The 20520-nt window shown below is 35.4% G+C and overlaps 1 protein-coding gene across 1 annotated transcript; it reads right to left on the reverse strand.

Annotated features, from left to right (window-relative positions):
- Positions 1-14629: 14629 nt before the first annotated feature.
- PDC (phosducin) lies at positions 14630-19757 on the reverse strand. The gene is given in 4 exon segments (XM_019738026.3): positions 14630-14724; positions 14727-15201; positions 17536-17687; positions 19393-19757. Coding segments are annotated over 4 exon segments (783 nt in total). The 5' UTR covers positions 19454-19757.
- Between the last annotated feature and the right edge of the window lie 763 nt (positions 19758-20520).

A 20520-nucleotide genomic window follows, 5' to 3' on the forward strand; every position in this document is an offset into this window, starting at 1 on the left:
TCACCAGTTCTATTGATCATTGTCCTGTAGAAAAATGAGCAAAAGTCAGAAAGAAACCTGACATTTTAAGAGGATGTGACTGAACACATGAAAAGATGTTTAATCTCATAAGTGATTGACTAATACCCCATGAATACTATTTTACATCCAATAGATTAAAAAATTAAGAAATGTGACAATACAAATTAAGAAGATGCATCAAAAAGACATCTACAGGTGGGGTTGTAAACTGATACACTGGAAAGCAATTAGGTATAAGGTTCTAATACCTAACAATTCTACATACACGAGTATGCCCTAGGGGAATTGTTGCATATGTACACATGTGAGAATGTTCAAGGCAGCCCTGTTTGTAATCACTCAAATGTCCATTGACGAGAGAATAAAAAAATAAATTGTGGATTTTGTAATTTTATTAAGCAGGGAGAATTACCTGAGAACATGACAAATCAAGTTGCAGGAGCCTACATGTAGTATGAAAGTTTTTATAAAGCTTAAAAACAAGCTAGATTATGTTAAATGTATATAGGAATACATATATTTGTAGTAAACTTTTTCTAAAAATTCAGTATTGTGTTTACCATTTCAGGGTGGGAGTGATGATAGGATAGGAAGACAAGAAAGAACAAATCAATAAGGAAACCGGTAATGTTTTAGTTTTTGAGTTGAAAGGTGTTTCTTGATATTAATTCTATGTAATGGCATTACCGTATTTATTATTTTGGTTGTCTGTTACTAAAACATAACCCCCAAACTTAATTGGCTTGAAACAACAACCATTTCTTTTTTTTTTCTTTTCACAATTCTGAGTGGACAGGAATCAGTTGAGTGGTTCCGTTCAATGTGTTTGCTAGTTACGGTTTTCTAGGAGCTTGAAGCATCCAAGATAGTTTATTCACATGGTTGGCAGTTGCTGGCTGTCTGCTGGGAACTCAGTTGACTCCAGTTCTCTGTATGGCCTCTCCATGTGGCTTGGCGTTCTCCCTATCATGATGTCTGGGATCCAAGAAGTAGCGTCCCAAGTGTGAACATTCCAAGAAGAGAAACAGAAACAATCTGCTTGAGGCCCTAGCTGGGAAGTCTCAGAACGTCACTCCCACTACATTGCATTCGTCAAAGTACTGCTCTACAGGGCCAGCCTGGATTAAAGGGCAAGGGGAAAAAGAACTTTCACCTCTCCATGTGCATGCAGATACAAGAAGAAAAGGGCTTGATGGCAGCCATTTAGATTAGTTAATGGACCTTCTGGCCATAACAATTTGTTTCAGTCGTGGGAAATGCATTCATTATCTCCCCAAACACCTTAAAAAATGTCCTCTGGATATAACATCAAATTCAGCCTCAAAGCCCATAATCTCATCATTTACATAGTTTCAGGTACATGTGAAACTACTATTTACTGTAGTTCCTCTCAATCTGAAGATAGATGAACTAAGTTTTCTTCTCCATACTCATCTACCATAATACAGTGGTAAGAGGCAATAGACACTCATTCAAAAAGAGGGAAAATGAGAGTTACAAAGCAATTGTCCATAGCAATTTTAAACTCCAGTTGGGCACATGTTTCTAATTCATCATGATTCTAGGAGTCGGGAATATATGCTAATTAGGGCCTAATTCTTCTCCCTGAGAGTGGTTCTCAAATCTTGTCTCTTCCCTACAAGATTTTGACTCTCTGAGTCATCCTTTTTCATGAGAAATGTTTGAAGCTGAGTAGCTTTCTCAACCTGCTTCCAAATTTTTGAAGGCTGAGGAGCCAGAAGCCACTTTTTATTTTGAACTGCCTCTCCCTTTTAAACTAAATTTATGGAATTCCTTTAAAAATACGGTGTATTTCCTATAACGCAAATTATAATCCCCTCCATCACACAAAAGGCACACCCACAAATTCATTCAAGACAGGTCTCTCTCTCTGCTTTGAGCTGAGAGGGTGCTAAAAGACAAAACCCTTAAGAATCTTAGATATCCACTGTCTAGCTAAGTAGACTACAATTCGTGCTCATAAGATTCTTAGAAGGCCTTCTGTCTAGCTAAGAGGTCTTTGATGCACTAGTTTAAATATTCCTGAAGTCTTAAAGGTTATTACAGCTATGCCCTGATCCTAACCTACCCTGATACTATGTTTCACTAGTTATTTCCTGGATTAGATCTTTGCCAAGACGTCATTTCCTCCTTGAGAATCTCTTGCTGCTGGAAAAGGTAGGTTTTCTGGGCTGTTCATATTTCCTATAAATTTTGCTTCAAAACTGAACAGTTTCTTATTTAGTTCATCTCTGTCTTCTCATATTTGATCATAGCCAGCTAGAAGTAGTCATTTGGCATTTTCATTATTCTGCCTGGAAATCTTGGCCAGATAGCACAAGTTTATTAAGTTACCTTTTCCCCTTAGTGATTTCCATAAATGTATTCTACTTTTCACACTACTGCAGATGAAAGGGTTGCCTTTCCATAACAATTTCCTCATTGTTATTTGGCCATGACTGTTTCCTGAAGGCCCTAAAGCTTTCATCTTTTGCTCAGTTCCAAAGTTAAGGCTACATGTTTTGGTTTCAGCCCAGTAGCTCCTTATTTCCAGGTGCCAATTTCTGTTTTGATAATCTCTTGCTTCATAATAAACAGCATCAGACTGTATTGGCATTTATTAACTCTCGTGATTCTGTGGGTAGACGGCTCAGGTAGCTTAGCTGAAATGTACTCTACATGGTGTTGGCTGGGGCTTCAATGATCTAAGGTCTGTGACATCCAAGATAACTCATCCACGTGGTTGGCAGTTTATCTGTTTCTCCTTCACATGACTTCTTAGGATTCTCACAGCATGGTGGTTGAATTCCAAAAAAAAGAGCACTAAGAATAGTGTTCAAAGAAGGAAGTGGAAATCGTTAACCTCTTAAGGCCTGGGCTCCAGTGATGTCTGAGAATGTCATTCCTCTGCATTCTATTGGTCAGAGCAAACAGAGCCAGTCTAGTTTTCATGGAAGGGGAATAAGAAGCCCAACTGTCAGTGGTGAAGCAGCACATGCCTACAGCGAGGGAACGAAATCAATCGCATTCATCGCTGGAGACTTACGACATGTCTATTCTTTATGTCAAATTTTCCAAATGGTAAAGAATACAGGAGAAAGGAGAGACAAGTAGTTGCCTAAGTAAATAATTACTGTTATTATTCTAAAAACATAATCCACATACTATCTTTCCTACAGACTGCCTCGCTACAGCACTTCTGTCTCCCTCCCTTCTGTCGTGACATTTCTGTGGATATATAAAATGTCTTTTCCTTTACCTACTCCTATGATGCTCAAAGGCCAATAGGTTCATAATTATATTACCAAAATAATTGGGAATAATCAAGCTCTATTACAATGCTCATAACGTTCATTGACTCTTACCTAAATGATTTGTCGAAATGTAAACTAGCCAAAGTACAAGAAATGTAGTAAATTGTTCTTGATTTCTGACTTTAATAAATCATATGGAGACTATCAAGTATTTTAATGAATATTCACTACAGGTAGTCAATGAGTTGTCATACAATTCATAACGTATTACAAGGTAAATTAATATTTTAATAAGTTTTGATTTATTGATGAAGGATGAGATGAAAGTGCAGTTAGAAATGACAAATGTTTGTCTCTATTTTGGCCATTTCTAAAGTGTTTTCACATGCACTATTTCATTGGAATTTTACGACACTTGTGAACAGGGCAAAGATTTGTTGAATGGGTCCAAATTTGATGGCTACAATTGAAGTACACATTAATTACTATGTATTGTATCCAAAGACCACATAGTTAGGAAGAATAGACATTTAGGTGAGTAACTATTATATCTGTCTTCTATAATCAGAAATGGATTGTTCACTTTTTGCATCTTTGCAAAACTATTTTGTAACTGTTTTACATACTTACCCTGTTTCCCCGAAAATATGACGTAGCCGTACCATCAGCTCTAATGCGTCTTTGGAGCAAAAATTAATGTAAAACCCAGTTTTATTTACTTATCTATCATAAGACCGGGTCTTATATTAGTTTTTGCTCCAAAAGATGCATTAGAGCTGATGGTACGACTAGGTCTTATTTTCGGGGAAACAGGGTAGTACCACCAAATGAAGCTAGATTTTGCACTGTACTGTGGAACTTCTAAAATTCGGATCCCAAAAGAGCCCTGTACAAAAATTCTTAATTAAAAAGATCTTTTAGGAAAAGATCTTTCATTCAATGTGTTCAGTTTATTAAGGAGATCTTTTGTTTACAGAACTGTGAAGGGGAACTTAATAATAGGGATGAAGGTAGTTTAATCGGCTCTTAGGTTCTATTTTAGTCAAATCCAATTTAGTTGTAGCTATACCAGATGCCTGTCCTTATTCATGATTAAAATTCTGAATGTCAATATGATGCTAGACCTCAACATCTATATCTAAACAAGAATAGCAAGGTTTTTAAAAAAAATATTCTGTGGTTTCAAGTTAGCATTGAAAGTAATTTCTAGATTTTAATTATAAGTGAAATAGTAGCTCATGAGTGTGGAGCATAGAGCTGTACCCCTAGATCTCCCAATTCAGAAACAATAAACCTTGGGAAGTCACATCATTCCTTTGATCTTTAGGTTGGAACAAATTCTAACTAATGCATTATCCTATAAAGCTTTACAATGTATAAAGTATTTCCGTGTTTATCATGCCCTTTTAACAAGTCAGAAACTGAGGTTGAGGAAACTAACTTGCTAAACCTAGTAGCTAGTGGGACATAGACATATTAAGGGGAAAGATGCTGATGAAAGGGATTGATTATGTAGAACCAGAGGGATGTCTGTACAGGAAAACACGAGAATGTGCGATTCCAGAGAAGGTGAGAGGGTTTAGTCTCTAAGGCACAGGTAGGTACTGGCTTTGAGAAAAGGAGCATCTATTTTGATACAAAAGCTCAGAGAGAAGAAAATTGGTGCAGGTGTACATGGGCTTGTAGGTTTGATAGTGGAAAGTCGAAGATGACCTCATCTGATGCCTTCAGATTTCTATGAAGTTGGCAAGGTTATCTGCTGAGAGTGAACAAAGAGGAGAATAAAAATTTCAAAAAAAATGTTGCAAAGAACTTTTCCATTTTGTCTGTTTTCAAGTCAAGTTGACCAAAGGAACATACTGGGATTGCCAGACAGCGATAAAGCCCCATTTGAGGTTAGTAATAATAAACTAATGAAATTGTGTGATCCCCCCCCCCCCAGCTGAGTAGTGTTTGTCTTCTCAAATTTAAGAATATGAAAAGTGAATAGCAGTATTTGGGGATCTTGTATAAAAAGCGAGTAGAAAGGAAGCGCTAGGAAATTTATGATATTGGCAAGAATATTATTTAAAGAATATTATTTAAATGATGAGCCATGAAATCTAAGCTGAATGTAAAAGGAAATGAAGAGAGAAGGGAGGAGATAGAAGAAGAGGAGAAGAGAGGAGAGGTGAAGAGAGGAGAGGAGAGGAGAGAGGAGAGGGGAGGGGAGGGGAGGGGAGGGGAGGGGAGGGGAGGGGAGGGGAGGGGAGGGGAGGGGAGGGGAGGGGAGGGGAGAAGAGCAAAAGAGAGGCAATGCTTTGATGAATTGTAAATGTAAAGGCATCAATGCAATGGAGACCTAGAATAAATCAAAGACCCAAAATTTTGGTAGTAGTTGACCAGTAAGTAAGGAGACATGATTGTGATCATAAGTAAGGGTGCCTGGAATAGTGATTTGGGAAGAAAGAACACATAGATGATAGCAAATGAAGTGAGTGGCTGAGGTGAAGTAGGTAATTCAAGGTTGACAGATGAGATCAAGGAAAAGAGAGTGCAGATTATGGAAAGATGGTCTGCTGGGATAATGATAACACCCAACATGGTGATAGAACTTGTAACATAAAGGAAATCTGTGTGAATCATGTATCTAATTTTTGATAAATAAGGGAAAGTTATTAAAAGATCAGTAGTTGACAATTACAAGGGGAGGGGAAAAGTGATACAGACAAATAGCATGAGCCTTCTAAAAAGTGCATAAGATTTTTTATAGAAGTAAGTGGCAATGATCTGGAGTAAAGCAGAGTGTCAAGAATGATATTTGGATTTTGAAAGAATGCATAATCACCACTTGAAAGCAATAAAGGGAAAGTACCTTCTTTGAAGAACCAGGTTTCAGTTACTGCAAAGATGTGGAATGGATGCTTGGAGAAGAGGTTAGAAGGTAAAGGGAAGTGTGCTGCTTGTAGAGAGGAAAGGGAAGGGAAGGGGATGGAGATGATGGTGCAGTGGAGTGTTATTTCAGATGGCAAGTTGAAGTGGGCAGGTAGTAGCGAGTGGGAAGAGGTGGGGAGCTTTCACGTCAGATGTAGATTGGATTAATGAAAGGTTAAGAATCATGGCTGACTTAATCGCAGTGTTTTTGAGGAGGTTTGATTCTGGGTCCAATGATCAGAAGACTTCTCTCACTCAACCTGAGTGAGTAGTTATTACAGTTGCAATAAATTTTGGTAGCTGCACTGGTATGGTTTGAGGCTCAGGTAGTGATGCCAGCAAAAACAGACATCAAGGCTAGGGTAGGAGCGTAACCTACAGTTACGAACTTTATACACTCAGTCTTATACTCCAGTGATAAATCCAACTTGGTCATGTTTTATGCTTGACATACTCTATTGGATTCAATTTGCTATTTTTTTATTTAGAATTTTTGCATCCATGTGCATAAACGATATTAGCTTGTAATATCCCTTGTTCATTTACTGTCCTTTTCCAGTTTTGGTATCAAGATAATACTAATTTAATCAGATGAGTTGATTATTCCCTCTGTTTCTGTTCTCTGGAAAAGCCTATCCAAAAGTATCTGTTTCTTGTCATTTTGACAGAATTAACATTTAAATACATCTGGAACTTGTGTTTTTTGATGGTAATATTTTGCAAATATTTTCCTAATTTCTTTGCTTCTTACAAGATTATTCAGACTTTCCAATTTTTTGGGTCAGTTCTGGTAAGTTATATTTTTCTAGAAATTTTTCTATTTTGTCTGTTTTCAAATGTGTTGGCATTGAATTGTTGATAATGTTTTAATATCTTTTTAATCTTAGCTATCTGTACATATGCTTTAAAAGAATCCCTAATGTTATGTATTTGTGCTCCCCCTTGTATCAATCTGGCACATATTTCCCTATTCTCTTAGTTTTTTTGAAAGAACCAACTTTTGGCTTTTTGGATTCTGTCTATAGATAAAATTTACATTTCATTGATATCTGCTCATATTTATTTCCTCATTTTTCTACTTTGTTGATTTACCTTATTTTTTCAACTTATTAAGTTAGACATTCAGGCTATTTATTGTTTCTTCTTCTTTTGTAGTTTATATTTTTTTAGAAATTTCCCTGATATAGTAGTTTTGCTCTATCCCAGAAGTTTTGATATAAAGTATTTTTATTATTTTTCAGTTTTAATAATTTTAATATTGCAGTATAATTTTATTCCTTGCCTCAGGAGTTATTTAGTATTGTATGCATACATTTTTCATTAGTCACACATGTATAGTATTCATTTCTACTTAATTGCATTGTAGTCCTAAAATGTAATATCTCTCATATTGCATTGTGGTCCTACTGTAATCTGTCTCATAGTGTAGTCCTTATTCACTTTTGAAAATCTTTGTGTGCCAGAAAGGGAAAAATGGTTAGTTCACTTGTTATTGGTTGCAGTGTTTTATATATGTACCTTAGCTCAAGCTTGTTAATTATGTGGTGAGTATCTACATCGATACTAATTTTTTGTTACCACAATCTATTAAGGATTGAAAGAACTGTACTGAAACCTCTGATGATGGAATAGTCACTTCCTCTGTGTGTTCGTACTGTGTATATTTTATGATTCTTTTAAAGGTATATTTAAGTTTAAAATTGATAGATCTTGCTGGTGAAATGAACCATTTTATTATTATGGAATGACCTTTTTTGTATCTAATAATGCTTTTTCTTTTTAAGCTTATTTGTCTGATACTAATTTAGTGATCCGTGCTTTTAAAAAATGAAAAAGCGGTATTACAAGCTAATATCATTTATGCATATGGATGCAAAAATTCTAAATAAAATATTCGCAAATTGAATGCAACAGTGTATGTGAAACATAAAACCTGACCAGGTTGGATTTATCCCTGCAATATAAGGCTGAATATATGAAGTTCATAACTAGGTTATGCTCCTACCCTAGCCTTGATGGCTTTAGTTGAAAGCACATCAAGAATCTTTACAATTCTTTTTATTTGTTTCACAGATGTTCCAGGAAGACCTTTAGTTGCATGGCCTGATAGCTATGGGATTTTCTCACCAACCCACAATGCTTTATGGATCATTGTAATGGCAAGGTAAAGACTAAAAATCATGAAGCCTAATTAGGAAATGATTGCAGTAGTCCATTTGAAGAATGATAACTGATTACATTTTCATCAAAATGGAACTCAGGAGACAGAAGATACATAATTTATATATAAAGGTAAGTCATTCTTGACTGCGGGTGATTTGCCTTCCAGAGGACACTTGACAATGCCTGGAGATGGTTTTAGTTGTCTTAACTGGGGTAGGGGTGCTACTGGCATCTATAGGGTAGAGACCAGAGATACTGCTACATATCCTGCAATGCACAGGACAACCCCCACAATGAAGAATTATCTGGCTCAAAATACCAATAGAGGCAAGGTTCAGAAGCTTTGGTATAGGTGGTACCTGAAGCCATCAGCGTGAATAAAGGAATACAAAGGGGCTTGGAAACACCAATATATAGGGACCATGCCAAGGAAGACAGACCAAACAGATAAGCCTGAGAAAGAATGGTTTCAGAAGCATAGAAGAATCTGAAGAGCAGTATCATGAAAACCAAGTGAGGAAAGGACTTCAGTCTGAGAGTGGCCATCAGCATTCAATGGAGCCAAAAATCAAATAAGATGAGGGCTGTCGAGTCCAATGGGTTTGGTGGTAAGGTAGCTGTGTTGGGTCGCCTCCATTTGCCTCTTAAGATCCACTGTGTCTCCTTTTCCGTCCTGCTTTGTGCCCAGAAAAGGCTGATTTCACACATTTCATCAACAGCATTTCCTTGCCCTCTGGCTTCCAGTTGGGTTTGGATAATAGGAGGCACTGAAGAGAGAGAGGCGAACAGGAGGAGAGAGTGCCCCAGTTATTGATTCCCCTTCTCTCTCAAGTTCCCGTTGGTCAGCCCTTTCCTATGGCTACAGGTTTCACTGGTTTCTTTCCCGTCAAACCCCATGAGTAGTAGTCACTTTTTGCCTGTTGCTCGCTCTGTGGTCTTCACCATCTCTTGTTAGTTACCTGCCTAGACCTTATAAACGGTCTTGTTCTTAAACTCCCTTCAATCATACCTTTCCTGTTTGTGCTCTGTTTCTTGCCAGAAACCTGCCCGACAGGGAGGTCATTGTTGATCATTATCAGAATCACCTTCAGTGGAGTGGTTGAGGAAGATGGGCAGAGAAGTAAATGGAAAGAAAGGAAGAAAAGATTAAGGGCATGGAGTTGTTTTTTTTTTTTAATAGTACGGCATTGAAGAAAAGAGAGCATCAGAGCAAGTGAGAGTTCTGAAGAACCAGAGAGTTGTTTTTAGGTTGTGAATAAGAAGCCGATATAGAAAGAGAGGATAAAATTGTACAAAAAAAGCAAAGAATTATGAAATTTGAGTGTGATATTATCTGATTAAAAGCGCAGAGGGCAGAGTTAGCCTTGTACAAAGAGACGTCTTTGAGAACAATGAAATGGAGAACAGCTGGGTTAATAAATTAGGGAACTTCATGGAGTATAGGCTCACTTTCTTCTGTGAGGTTGAAGGCAAGGTCATTTGTTTGGAAGGGGAAGGATTTGGGAAAGGAGGACTGAGCAGAATTATAAAGGTTTGAAATAGTGGCTTTGGGAAATGGAAGAGGAACTTCTTTGCAGAACAAGTTATGAAGTTTAGTTGAAATGTTCAGAAATTTGAGGACTTAAAAGAGGAGTGTTTTGGAAGAATAAGGAAACAAAAATATGGAATATGCTAGTAGGAAGATGACTGATGTCACCGCCAAATGTCTAGGCTGCATAGAAAGGACAGAAACTGTGAAAATGGAAAAAGTGTTAAATAGACAAGGTTGAGAAATTGGAGGTCTTAAAGAACATGTGTATTGGGAGTAAAGGATTGAGAGAGCTGGAAGGGTCGATAGTTATCATCAGAAAATATTATATTGAAATTGAGTATTTCAAAAAGGGAGTTGGTAGTGAACGTAAGAAGAACTGAATAGGTAAGGACAGTGTATGCTAGCTAATCATAGGGGCGTGAGAGGGTGACAATTTCTTCACTGAAATGTACTATGAACTGGGATCCAGAATATAAGACCTGAAACAATAATAAATAAACAAAAATAAGTCCCCATCTCTTTTAATTTCAGGAATGTGTGCTCCCTTCCTAGACTGTAAATCCTTTGAGAAGGAATGACTATATTTTACCCATTTTTATCACCCCCCTCTATTATCTAACATAATTCCTTATATGTATTAGACACTCAAACATTTGTAAAATATTTGAGAAAGATAACAAAGAAAAATAAATCAAATTTTCATCATGAGTTAATAGTTTACTAGATATATTTGAATAGCTAATTATGATCATAATTGTATTCTACAATCAATTCAGTATAAAACTCAAAATTTGACAATTTTTTTTCCATTTATGTGTTAATGTTTATTCTGCACTTCTGTTTTCAGAACTGTTTTATATTTATTGTGGCATCTACAGTCAATTTGAAATGGCAGTTTTTTAGGATCCCTTTCTTTCAATTCAAATATATAGAATTTTTAATAAGGTCCTATATAGAGGAATATAAGTAGTGTGTTTGGGATAGATGAATTGAATCCCAGCTTCTTCATAAATTAGCTTCTATTTGCATAATCATATCTTTAAGACCTTATGTCTGTGTATTCTATGCACTCTTTTATTTATAACTACAATACGATGTGACAGGCACTGTTCTAAGTAGTTCACCAAAATTTACTCATTTTTTTTCCTCACAACAACCAATGAGGACGAGCTATTATTATTCTTATTTTACAGATGAGGAAACAGGTACAGAGAGATTAACTAACTTGCCCAAGATTACAAAATTACTGAGGGAATTCAAACGTAGAAGTCTGACACCAGTGCCCAGGATATTAACCACCGCTACTAAAATAGACATAGATGGAGATACAAGTGTAGATGCATTTGTCATTTATTGCATGTTTAAATGTCTGTTTTCTTTACCTTGAACTCCCTAAGTTCAAGGGAGTTCATGGCACATTGCGCTTGGTCAATAAATATTGTGTGAACTAACGAATGGGTGAGCTTCACACTTTCCAAGATAGTTTTGGAATTCCCTGCAAATGTACCTATTATTTTCCTATTATTTTCTAACTAACACTCTTGGATTTTCTTTCAAGTTTATTCCAGTATCATTTGGGCGATTTGTTAATGAGACATGTTATGACATTTTAAAACTTTACATTTAAAGCGTCATTCTTTTGCTGAGACAAAGATGATCTCTTCCTCTCCTCCTGCCTAATATAATTGCACATTAAGTGTTTACGTGATGGGAATGTAATCCAGGATTTCTGCAGCAGTGGGTTTCAAATATTCTAGTCAAATCCTGCCTTTTGTCCAACTCTTTCTGGTGAATGATACCATCCAACTGTACTCTGGCATCCATTAGTCACCAAGTGCTTATTTTGAGAACGGTTGCTATCATCACTCAGTCCCTAACTAGGTACCACCTAGTTACTTTTGTTTTGGCAATTATGGGTTAAATACATTCCTGGGTTTAGTCCTGCTTAAGCTTGCTAGTTCTCTATTTTGAATAAATGCACGGTGAGTTATTTCTTACAAGAGTAAAGCTTTCATTGAACAGGAATTTTTCAAAGCAGTCATTTTTATTCTCTTTTCCATAGATGAGAGACTTCTTTCAATATTTAGCTATGCTTTTCTACGTCTGTTCTACAAAGCTGTACTATATTGCAATTAATAATGACTAGTGATTGAAATGAACTTATATTTTATTCTTAAAATATTGTTCTCTTTTGTGATACATATTTCGCTATCCTTCCTCACTGCCTTGCCATCATCTTTTTAAGCATTTACTTCCAGTCCATGAAATGAATGTCAATCTAAAGAGCTATTTATTCCACCAAGGTGTTTTTAAATTATAAATGTCTCATGTAAGGATCCTGCGTTTTGCCATGGTAGTTTAAGTCCAGTAATTCCTGGACAGAAGAATCTGGAAGGGGCTAATAAATTTGTTAGCAATTACTTGATAGGAAAATCATGTTGAACTATTTTCTAAAAGCTCCTTATTTTGTACATAATTACCCTGTATATCTCTCTACTAGCACTTTTCCTTCTTGTGATATGCCTGGTGTTTATCAACTTAGAAATAGACCATATGGTATTTCAAATGCTTTTCCCAATTTATAAAAGGAATAGAAGATGCAATTTTAGATTCATGAGCAGAAACAGTGCCTATTGCAGCGGCTATATGTTAGGGACTGGTCAATGTGACCTGGTCATCGTTAGGAATTCTATCTTACCCATCTTTGTATCACCAATATCTAGTACAGTTATAGATATTTTTCTTTCCCATTCTGTTCCTCCTTCCTCCAACTGAGACATAGGATTTTGGAGTCTGGGAGAGAGGTAAGGCTGGACATGTGAATTCGAGAGCAGTTTTAATATAAATGGTATTGAATGCTACGAATAGGAGGGGGTTAACTAGTGTGAGCGTTTAGAGAAGTCAGTGAAGGAGACTTAAAAGAAATAATAGGATAAAAGGCAAACAAGCAGAGTGTGTTTTCCAAGAAGCCAAAAGAAGTGACGCAGAAAGAAGGGAGATGGGCAGCTCTGACACATGCTTATAGGAGATACAATAAAATGAGGAAAGAAAACTGGCCACCAAGTTTGACAAGATGATCATAACTGTAGATAGAGTGCTTGGGACAAAGGCCTGATTGAAGAAGGATGACGAAGAAATGGAAATGAGGATTCAAGATGGTGACTTTAGGTACTTCTTTCAAGAGACATGATTGTAAAGGATAGCCAAAAAGTGAGGGGGAGCTGGACATTTTACATTATAGGTGGGCGAGTTTTACATAGTGGGCAATTAAAAATCTCACTTATAAGCCAACATGAATAATACAACATAGAGAAAGGGAGAAATAGATGATACAGAGAGAGAGGAAAAATAAGTGCAGGAGAAAAATTACTGTGTGTGAGAAGGGTATGATCCGCAGCCCAATTTGATCACTTGGCCTTAGAGAGCTGCACGAACATGTCTTCCATTGTCATATCAGAGGCACAGTGTTTACGTGCAGATACGTGCATATTTGAGATTGCTGATGGGAAGGATGAGGCAAGGCTCATCTGATAACATCTATCTTCTCAATGAAGTATGAGCAAAGTGAAGTGTTTGGACTGGAGGAAAGGATATGAAATGTCTACGGAAAGAAGAGAAGCTATAAAATAGTCATTTAGGAGCGTGGGGACCAGAACTTGTTACAAATGTCCAGTTTCAACATTGGTCCACCAGGGGAAATTGTGCAAACCTGTTTTAAGTTCACGTCTCACAGGGAGCCCAGTTTTGGTGTCTTCTCAAGCGCCGTGTCTTCAATTACAGACCATATCACTTGAGCTCTCACTCACTGTTATTTTCCACTCTGCTTTACACACCTAGAAATTTCATTTATCTTGCTCTTCAGCTTATTCAAGTGTTTCAAAATTTATTTTGCATTTTCATGTTTTTATGTAGCAGCAGAGTTTTCCGAGTCTTTTCCAAGGGAAATATAAGTAGAACTTCCATGTCACTTCTCTGAATTTCAGTTCTGTCATTCATAAAATGGGAATAATATTATCCACTTGCAGAATTGTAGTTAAGAATTAGAGATGCTATGTATAAAATGCTGGCTTATAATAGGCAATCAATAAATGATAGCTATAATTATTATTACTACTAAATGTTATTCTTTTGTCCAAAGAATAAAAAGATCCGGCTTCCATCTGCCTTTTTTCCTAGATAAGGTTAATTTCTGATATTTTATTTTTAACAAATACTCCTTTTCTCTTTCTTAACAAATTTAATGTGGTACAATTTTTGTGAGTTTCTTGTGCATTAGTTTGGTTGGAATATAAGATATCTTACTGAATGAATTTTTTTTTTTTTGTATTTTAGGTGTTATAACTTTTTAAGGACTTGATATTGTAATACTTGAGAAAGAATAGACTTCAAATAGAAAATTTATTTCCTCATGAGACTTTATTCTTATTACATAGGCAAAATTATAATGGATAATGTATTTTGAAAAGCCCAAATAATAACACTGCAGAAAACAACAAGGAATAAAAAAGCCAACACATAACTTGAAAGGGATTTTTGAAAACTGTCATTATATTATTCATATCCTCTTTGTCTACTAACATGTTGCTGAAAATTACCATGTTTTGTAGTAAAGCATTATATCAATTTGTGTAACTAATACTAAGAAATGCTAATCCTATAACTTTAGGATCAACCTTTTTTTTCCCCCCAAATAGAAATAGCTATGTCCATACTTGTTATTCCCTAAAGGAATATGGATAGTACCAAATTAGTGTGTAAAGTATAAAGAAGAAACATGAGATATCGACATAGTGAATCTTTGTTCAACGTCTTCCTACATGTCGGTCTGCTCTATGGCGTGTATCTTTCAGGCAGTAACCCATATTCATTTAGGAAAGACTCCACATCCCCAGCAAAAAATTCTTCAGCAAACTGTTCAGCAACACTAATAAAATTGCTTATGAGTTCCCCACCTTTGTAGATGAGCAGTGTGGGGAGTACATCTGAGGAAAAGCGGTCCCCAGCACCTGTATTACAAGCTTTTATTTTGCAAAACTTGACCATAGGGTATTCGGCTGCAAGGCATGTTAAGCTACTGTTTAGCGCATTGCAGCCCTTAATACCATCTTCATAAATGTGAACAATGATTGTGGTGATTTTCTGCTCCTTTTCAATGGTTTCCAGGAATTGCTCCCCAGTTTTCAGCTCATACACAAACCCATACCGAGGCCCAAAACTCAGCTTCTGGTGCATATCCTGCATACACTGTCGCCGGTACTTACGAAGGCAATTTTCATCTTCTTTGTCTTGGTGGATTAATTCGTATTCTTGGATGCTCATCTGGGAACAGACGAAAGAATGAGAGAGATCATTCAGTCAGAAATTTGTATTCCTTGGACACACCAAACCCATCCTCAACTCAAAGAATTTGCATTTGCTGTTCTCCCCACCCCCTAAAGTCCTTCTTCTTTACCTCATTCAAACTTCTGGTCACATGTTACCTTCTTTGACAACACTGCCTAAAAGAGCGCCTACCCCACACTTTCTATTCCCCATATGGTTTATTTTTCCTTCATAGCAAGAATCACTATCTGATATTGTGCTATATATTTAATTTGTTTAATATTAGTTTATCTAACTATGTTCCATAAGGGAAGGAATTTTATTTGTCTCATTCGCTACTCTTCAATATCTACTATAGTGTCTGGCACATAATAGGGGTTCAGTAATTGTTGCATAATATAAATGCATGCATAAGTGTTGCTGAATATAGTTTAACCATGAGATAGTTACACTGTCAGTCAGAAATGTGTCACTTAACTACCCATCTCTTTGGGTGAAAAAAAAAATGTGCAAGGTTTACACTGGAGTGACTTTCAAAAAAAGAAACACACACACACACACATACACACACACACACACACATTTAAATGTGTCCTCAACAAATGCCTTTGGATATTAGTGTCTCCTCCACAAAAGCTGTTAAAAGGATATCTTATCACTTACTGATTTTTTGGAATATGTAGAATCGGATTCAGGCAAGCAAGACAGCAGTCACTGCTCTCTGGAGTTTATCAAATTAGCCAAGGGGTTAATAATGCTGAACTAGCACATTAGCATCACCTGAGAAGTTCTGGGAAATGCAAATTTGGGGCATCAGAACCTGTCACGTGAGGCTGAGCAGAGCCATATTTAAACAAGCTTCCTCCGAGCTATTCTTATCCCCTGGTTTAGGCTAAAATGAGAAATGACCTAACTTCCATCTTTCAAGACAGGTAGTTTTCACTGCAGCTGGAATATAAAATTACCTGCAGAGCCTTTCTTAATAGCTACATTATTAGTAACTTATTCAATTGAGAGAGAGAAGGAAAGAGACAGAAAGAACATAAAAAGCAATGATGGGACCTAGTGTGATTAAGAGATGGGGAACAGCCCAGAACCATGGCAGGTGGATAGTTCCCGAAGGGGATCAGGTACTGCTGTCTAATCATCAAGTAGCCTCGCAAACGCCAACTTCTGACAGTATTTAGAATGGAGGAGAATTCAAAAGGCATGAAACTGCTACTTACAGAAAATCTATGCCTGAGGCACTTCACCTACTAGATTATTTCACTTAATCCTCACAACACACCTATAAGGTAAGGTGTTATTACAGAATTTTATAGAAGATACTGAGATTTAGGATAAGCAGGAGTCCCTGATGCTGTCATTACTTCCTTCTCTTGTTTCTGCCTCTTAATATTTGTTTTCTTATCAAATTACTTTTTTTTCGACTTTAAGATTATTGTCCCAATGTAATTTGTTTTAACTCTAAAAATTGTTAGATGTTTTGTATAATTTTTAAGTTGCTAACACTTTTGTTAATTTAACAGACTGAACCACACAAATATTGAGTTACATATGCATTTGAGCATTCTTATGAATACTTGTTCCATTCACTTATTCAGATATCTAGGTATTTAGGCATTCAGGTACATTTCTAAAGCTTAACTTTGGTACACCATCTTTAATAATTAAAATAGCTCACATTTGTATAGTATTTTACACGTTTCAAAGCCCTTCCAAGTTTATTTGATCTCCACATCCCTTTAAAGCAAGTGAAGGAAGTACTAACAGTTCCTCAGATGGGAACATTTCATGGAAATTGTCTCATCGACCTCACATAATGACTCATTGAAGGAACCAAAACCTGAAAATAAGACCTTAGACTTGAAGATTTTGACAATGCCAGAAATCTGGAACCAAGTATATTTCTGAAGCACTATCTTTTTCTTAGGAATTAATATACAACAACTCATGTACGCGTATACTGGTTTGGAGATAAATAAACCACTAAAGTGATTCCCCCCCCCCCCCCGCAATGAAAAATCACTTGATGGTTTCTTTTATTAATGTAATTGTTGTTGCTGCATAAATAATACATATCAATAATAAAGATTCAAAAATGACCTAAAAGCTAAAGGAAGGAAGGAATGTCAACACTCTGACTCTGAGATCATTAATCTCCATTAACATTATAGAGATCAGCTTTTAAAGTTATCTCTTTACACACGTAGACATACACATTATAGAAGAAGTAAATAAGTGAGATTTTTTAAAATGCTGCTTTAGGAAAAAGGAGGATGCATGTTTACACGTTATAAATTATTTATTATTGTTTTTTCCTTATCTTACCTTTCTGCTGAATCTTTCTTTTGAGTCTTTGTCATCTCTACTCTGAGGGGAAGACATTTGTCTGAGAATCTCCTTCTTGCTAGATGGGACTGAATCATTATCGTCACTCTCTAATTTAAACTTTCTCCAATCATTTATTACTCCTTTGGGTCCTGGAATAAAATTAAAAATAAATTGTTTCCTTTTTATTTTGAAAAGAACTATTTATACAATTGAAATTTGTATGAGTGTTGCCATGGAAATAGACTGTATCAGAAAGAGACATCTTGTTTGGGCTAGAAATTTCTGACTGCCCTGCTCATAAAAAAGTTCTCTCACATTAACGTTGTTAAACAGGTTTTGGCTAAGAATTTTGCTGAAACATCTGCATTAATGAAAATACAAGTTATAGACTTGGAACTATTGGCAAAATTTGGGGGTAAAGATAATTAAAAAAATAAAGTATAGAAAAGAAACCAAAAATTTAGAAAATAACATTTTATTTACATAAGAAAGAAGCTTCAGCAATAAATTTAAAAATTGGCACCACACTATTAACAAAGGAAACTAGGACTGTTGGGGAAACAAATTGAAATGTTCTCAAGATCCAGAAAACAAGAATAACAATAACACATAAAAGACAACTAGTGAGAGGGAGGCCTAACCTCAATTAACAAAATAAAATGGCTTCAAGAAAATTGTTACATAACCATCCAATTCCTTCTAAGAGTCTAAGACTCTTGTACAAATGTAGAAAGGATACGATTTGTAGATTTAAGAAACATAATTAAATCAAGGGTAATCCAACTGGAATTCTGATGTTCGGTTGCCCTGATAAATAATAACAGTGCTTGGAAGAATGTCTAAATTCTTGAAAATATGCAGTTTTACATATTCTTCACGGAAGCTTAACCGTATCCATACCTTTAGTATTGTGTTATATATATGGATGTATTCTCTTTCTCACATAGTTCCTAATTTTTAAAATTTATATAATATATAATATATAATACATAAATTGAATATAAACTTATTTATGTTTATTATATTCAGGCAATGAATGTTATTTGTTTACTTGTATAGCCTTTGTCTTCCAGATATGTTTTTGAATATGCAAAATATGTAGATGTATATAGCATGTGTATATGTGTACAAAAAGAGAACTTTTTCCTCCCATTTGTTTACAAATAGTAGTATATTATACACACTTACCCTCACCTTGCTTTTTTTTACTTCATAGCATATCTCAGATTTTTTTTTCACATACATACATACATACATAAAGAGGTTCTTTCTTATTAAAAAACTGGGGTCATGATGTGTTATTGTGTAGATATTCATTTACTCAAACAGTTTCTTACTCACGTACATTGTTGCTTCCACATTTTTTCTGTGATAAACATAAGTCTTAGGTTTTCAGGAGAAATATTGAAATCCATTTGATTTCAGAATGTTTTATCATTCCCTTTATTTTTTTCAGATTCAAAAAATTAAAATTAACAACTCTATTTATTTATTTACCTTTTCATCTAATATTGTTTACAATTGCAAGGAAAGTCCATAGTGGGGAAATTAGAAGAGAGGATAGTGGCTTAATTTTAGTGACGATAGAGAGGTCTTATGATATTGGGGAGCAAGAAATTCTCAATAATTAGTGTCTCTAATTCAATTTCTTATTCTTTGACCTCTAAATAAGACTGCTTTTAAAGTATATGATTTCACATTAATTTACCCACTCAACCATATTTTAAATGATTCCATCAGACCACTCAAAGTGTATAACTTAAATTTCATACTGAATAGTGGTCATGAAAACTTTAGAGATCTCCAGATTTAACTTTAATTTAATAATTAGTTTTTGCTTATAGCTTTGGTTACCTGTATGTGTGGCCTGTCCTTCAAAGTCTTCCTCCAAACTTTGGCTTTTGGCTTCTTCCATTTTAGGGATTAGATTTGATATAATCTGTAGAATGAACAAAGGAGAAATGATGAAAGATGAGAAATATATATATTACATATTCATTATATATTATTCAACAAAATTCATATATATATTCATATTCTGCTGCCAGATTCCATGTAGATTAAGGGTTATTACCAAGTGATAATAGTGTTTTGTATGTTTCTGTCTGCCTTGTCAAAGGACATTAATTTAATATTTGTGTTATGAAACATATTTGGACCTAAGGATTTTACATAATTCATGATTTGTGGTGTTTTTTTTTAAACTTAAAAAGCCTTCAGTTTAGGTCTATGTATTTAGTGAAAATTATTTATAACTGATTTTCTTTTTTTGTTACTGTTTGTTACCAAATTTCATTAGATTGTATCTCAATAATTTATAAAATAAAAATGTTTTAATTAATAACAATTATGTACTTACTATGAACACTTGCTATGTGCCAGGCTTTGTTCTAGTTCTTTGAAGTGTCAAAAATCATTTAATTCTCACACAGCCAGACATGACAGGGACAATTGTTAATGCCATATTACAACTGAGGAAGGGACAGGGAATTTAAATTACTTGTTCAAGATCACACAGTAAGTGGTGGAGCAAGGATTTGAATTGAGGTTTGATTTTAGAGGTAAATCTTAAACCATTATGGAAGTTAACATACTATAATAGAGTCATTTTTCTCAATATGGTTTGACAAATCCATCTCCAGAATTGGCAGTAAAGAACGATCTAAGGAATAGTGCGTTTCAAAACCTAACACCATAACATCTCTCCATTCCATGGCAAGTTTTGGTGATATTACCCACCAAGCAAATGAAAACAACCAGGAATTATGCCTATAGAATTTTGAAAAACTATAAAATACGTCACAAAATCTACCAAAAGCACATGGAGTTTTTATGGGAAACTCCTTGATGCCCTCGTATAGAATATATTTATTCTTAGTTCACACTCAAATCCAAACTATTAGCTTATTTACTTTTCCATTATCTGGAAAACTCTATTATTATGCATACTAACACATCCCCTAAGGAATCCATATAATTGCG

Source organism: Rhinolophus sinicus, chromosome 11 (assembly GCF_057876585.1).
Source record: "Rhinolophus sinicus isolate RSI-liver-muscle chromosome 11, RSI-T2T, whole genome shotgun sequence".
Lineage (NCBI taxonomy): Eukaryota > Metazoa > Chordata > Mammalia > Chiroptera > Rhinolophidae > Rhinolophus > Rhinolophus sinicus.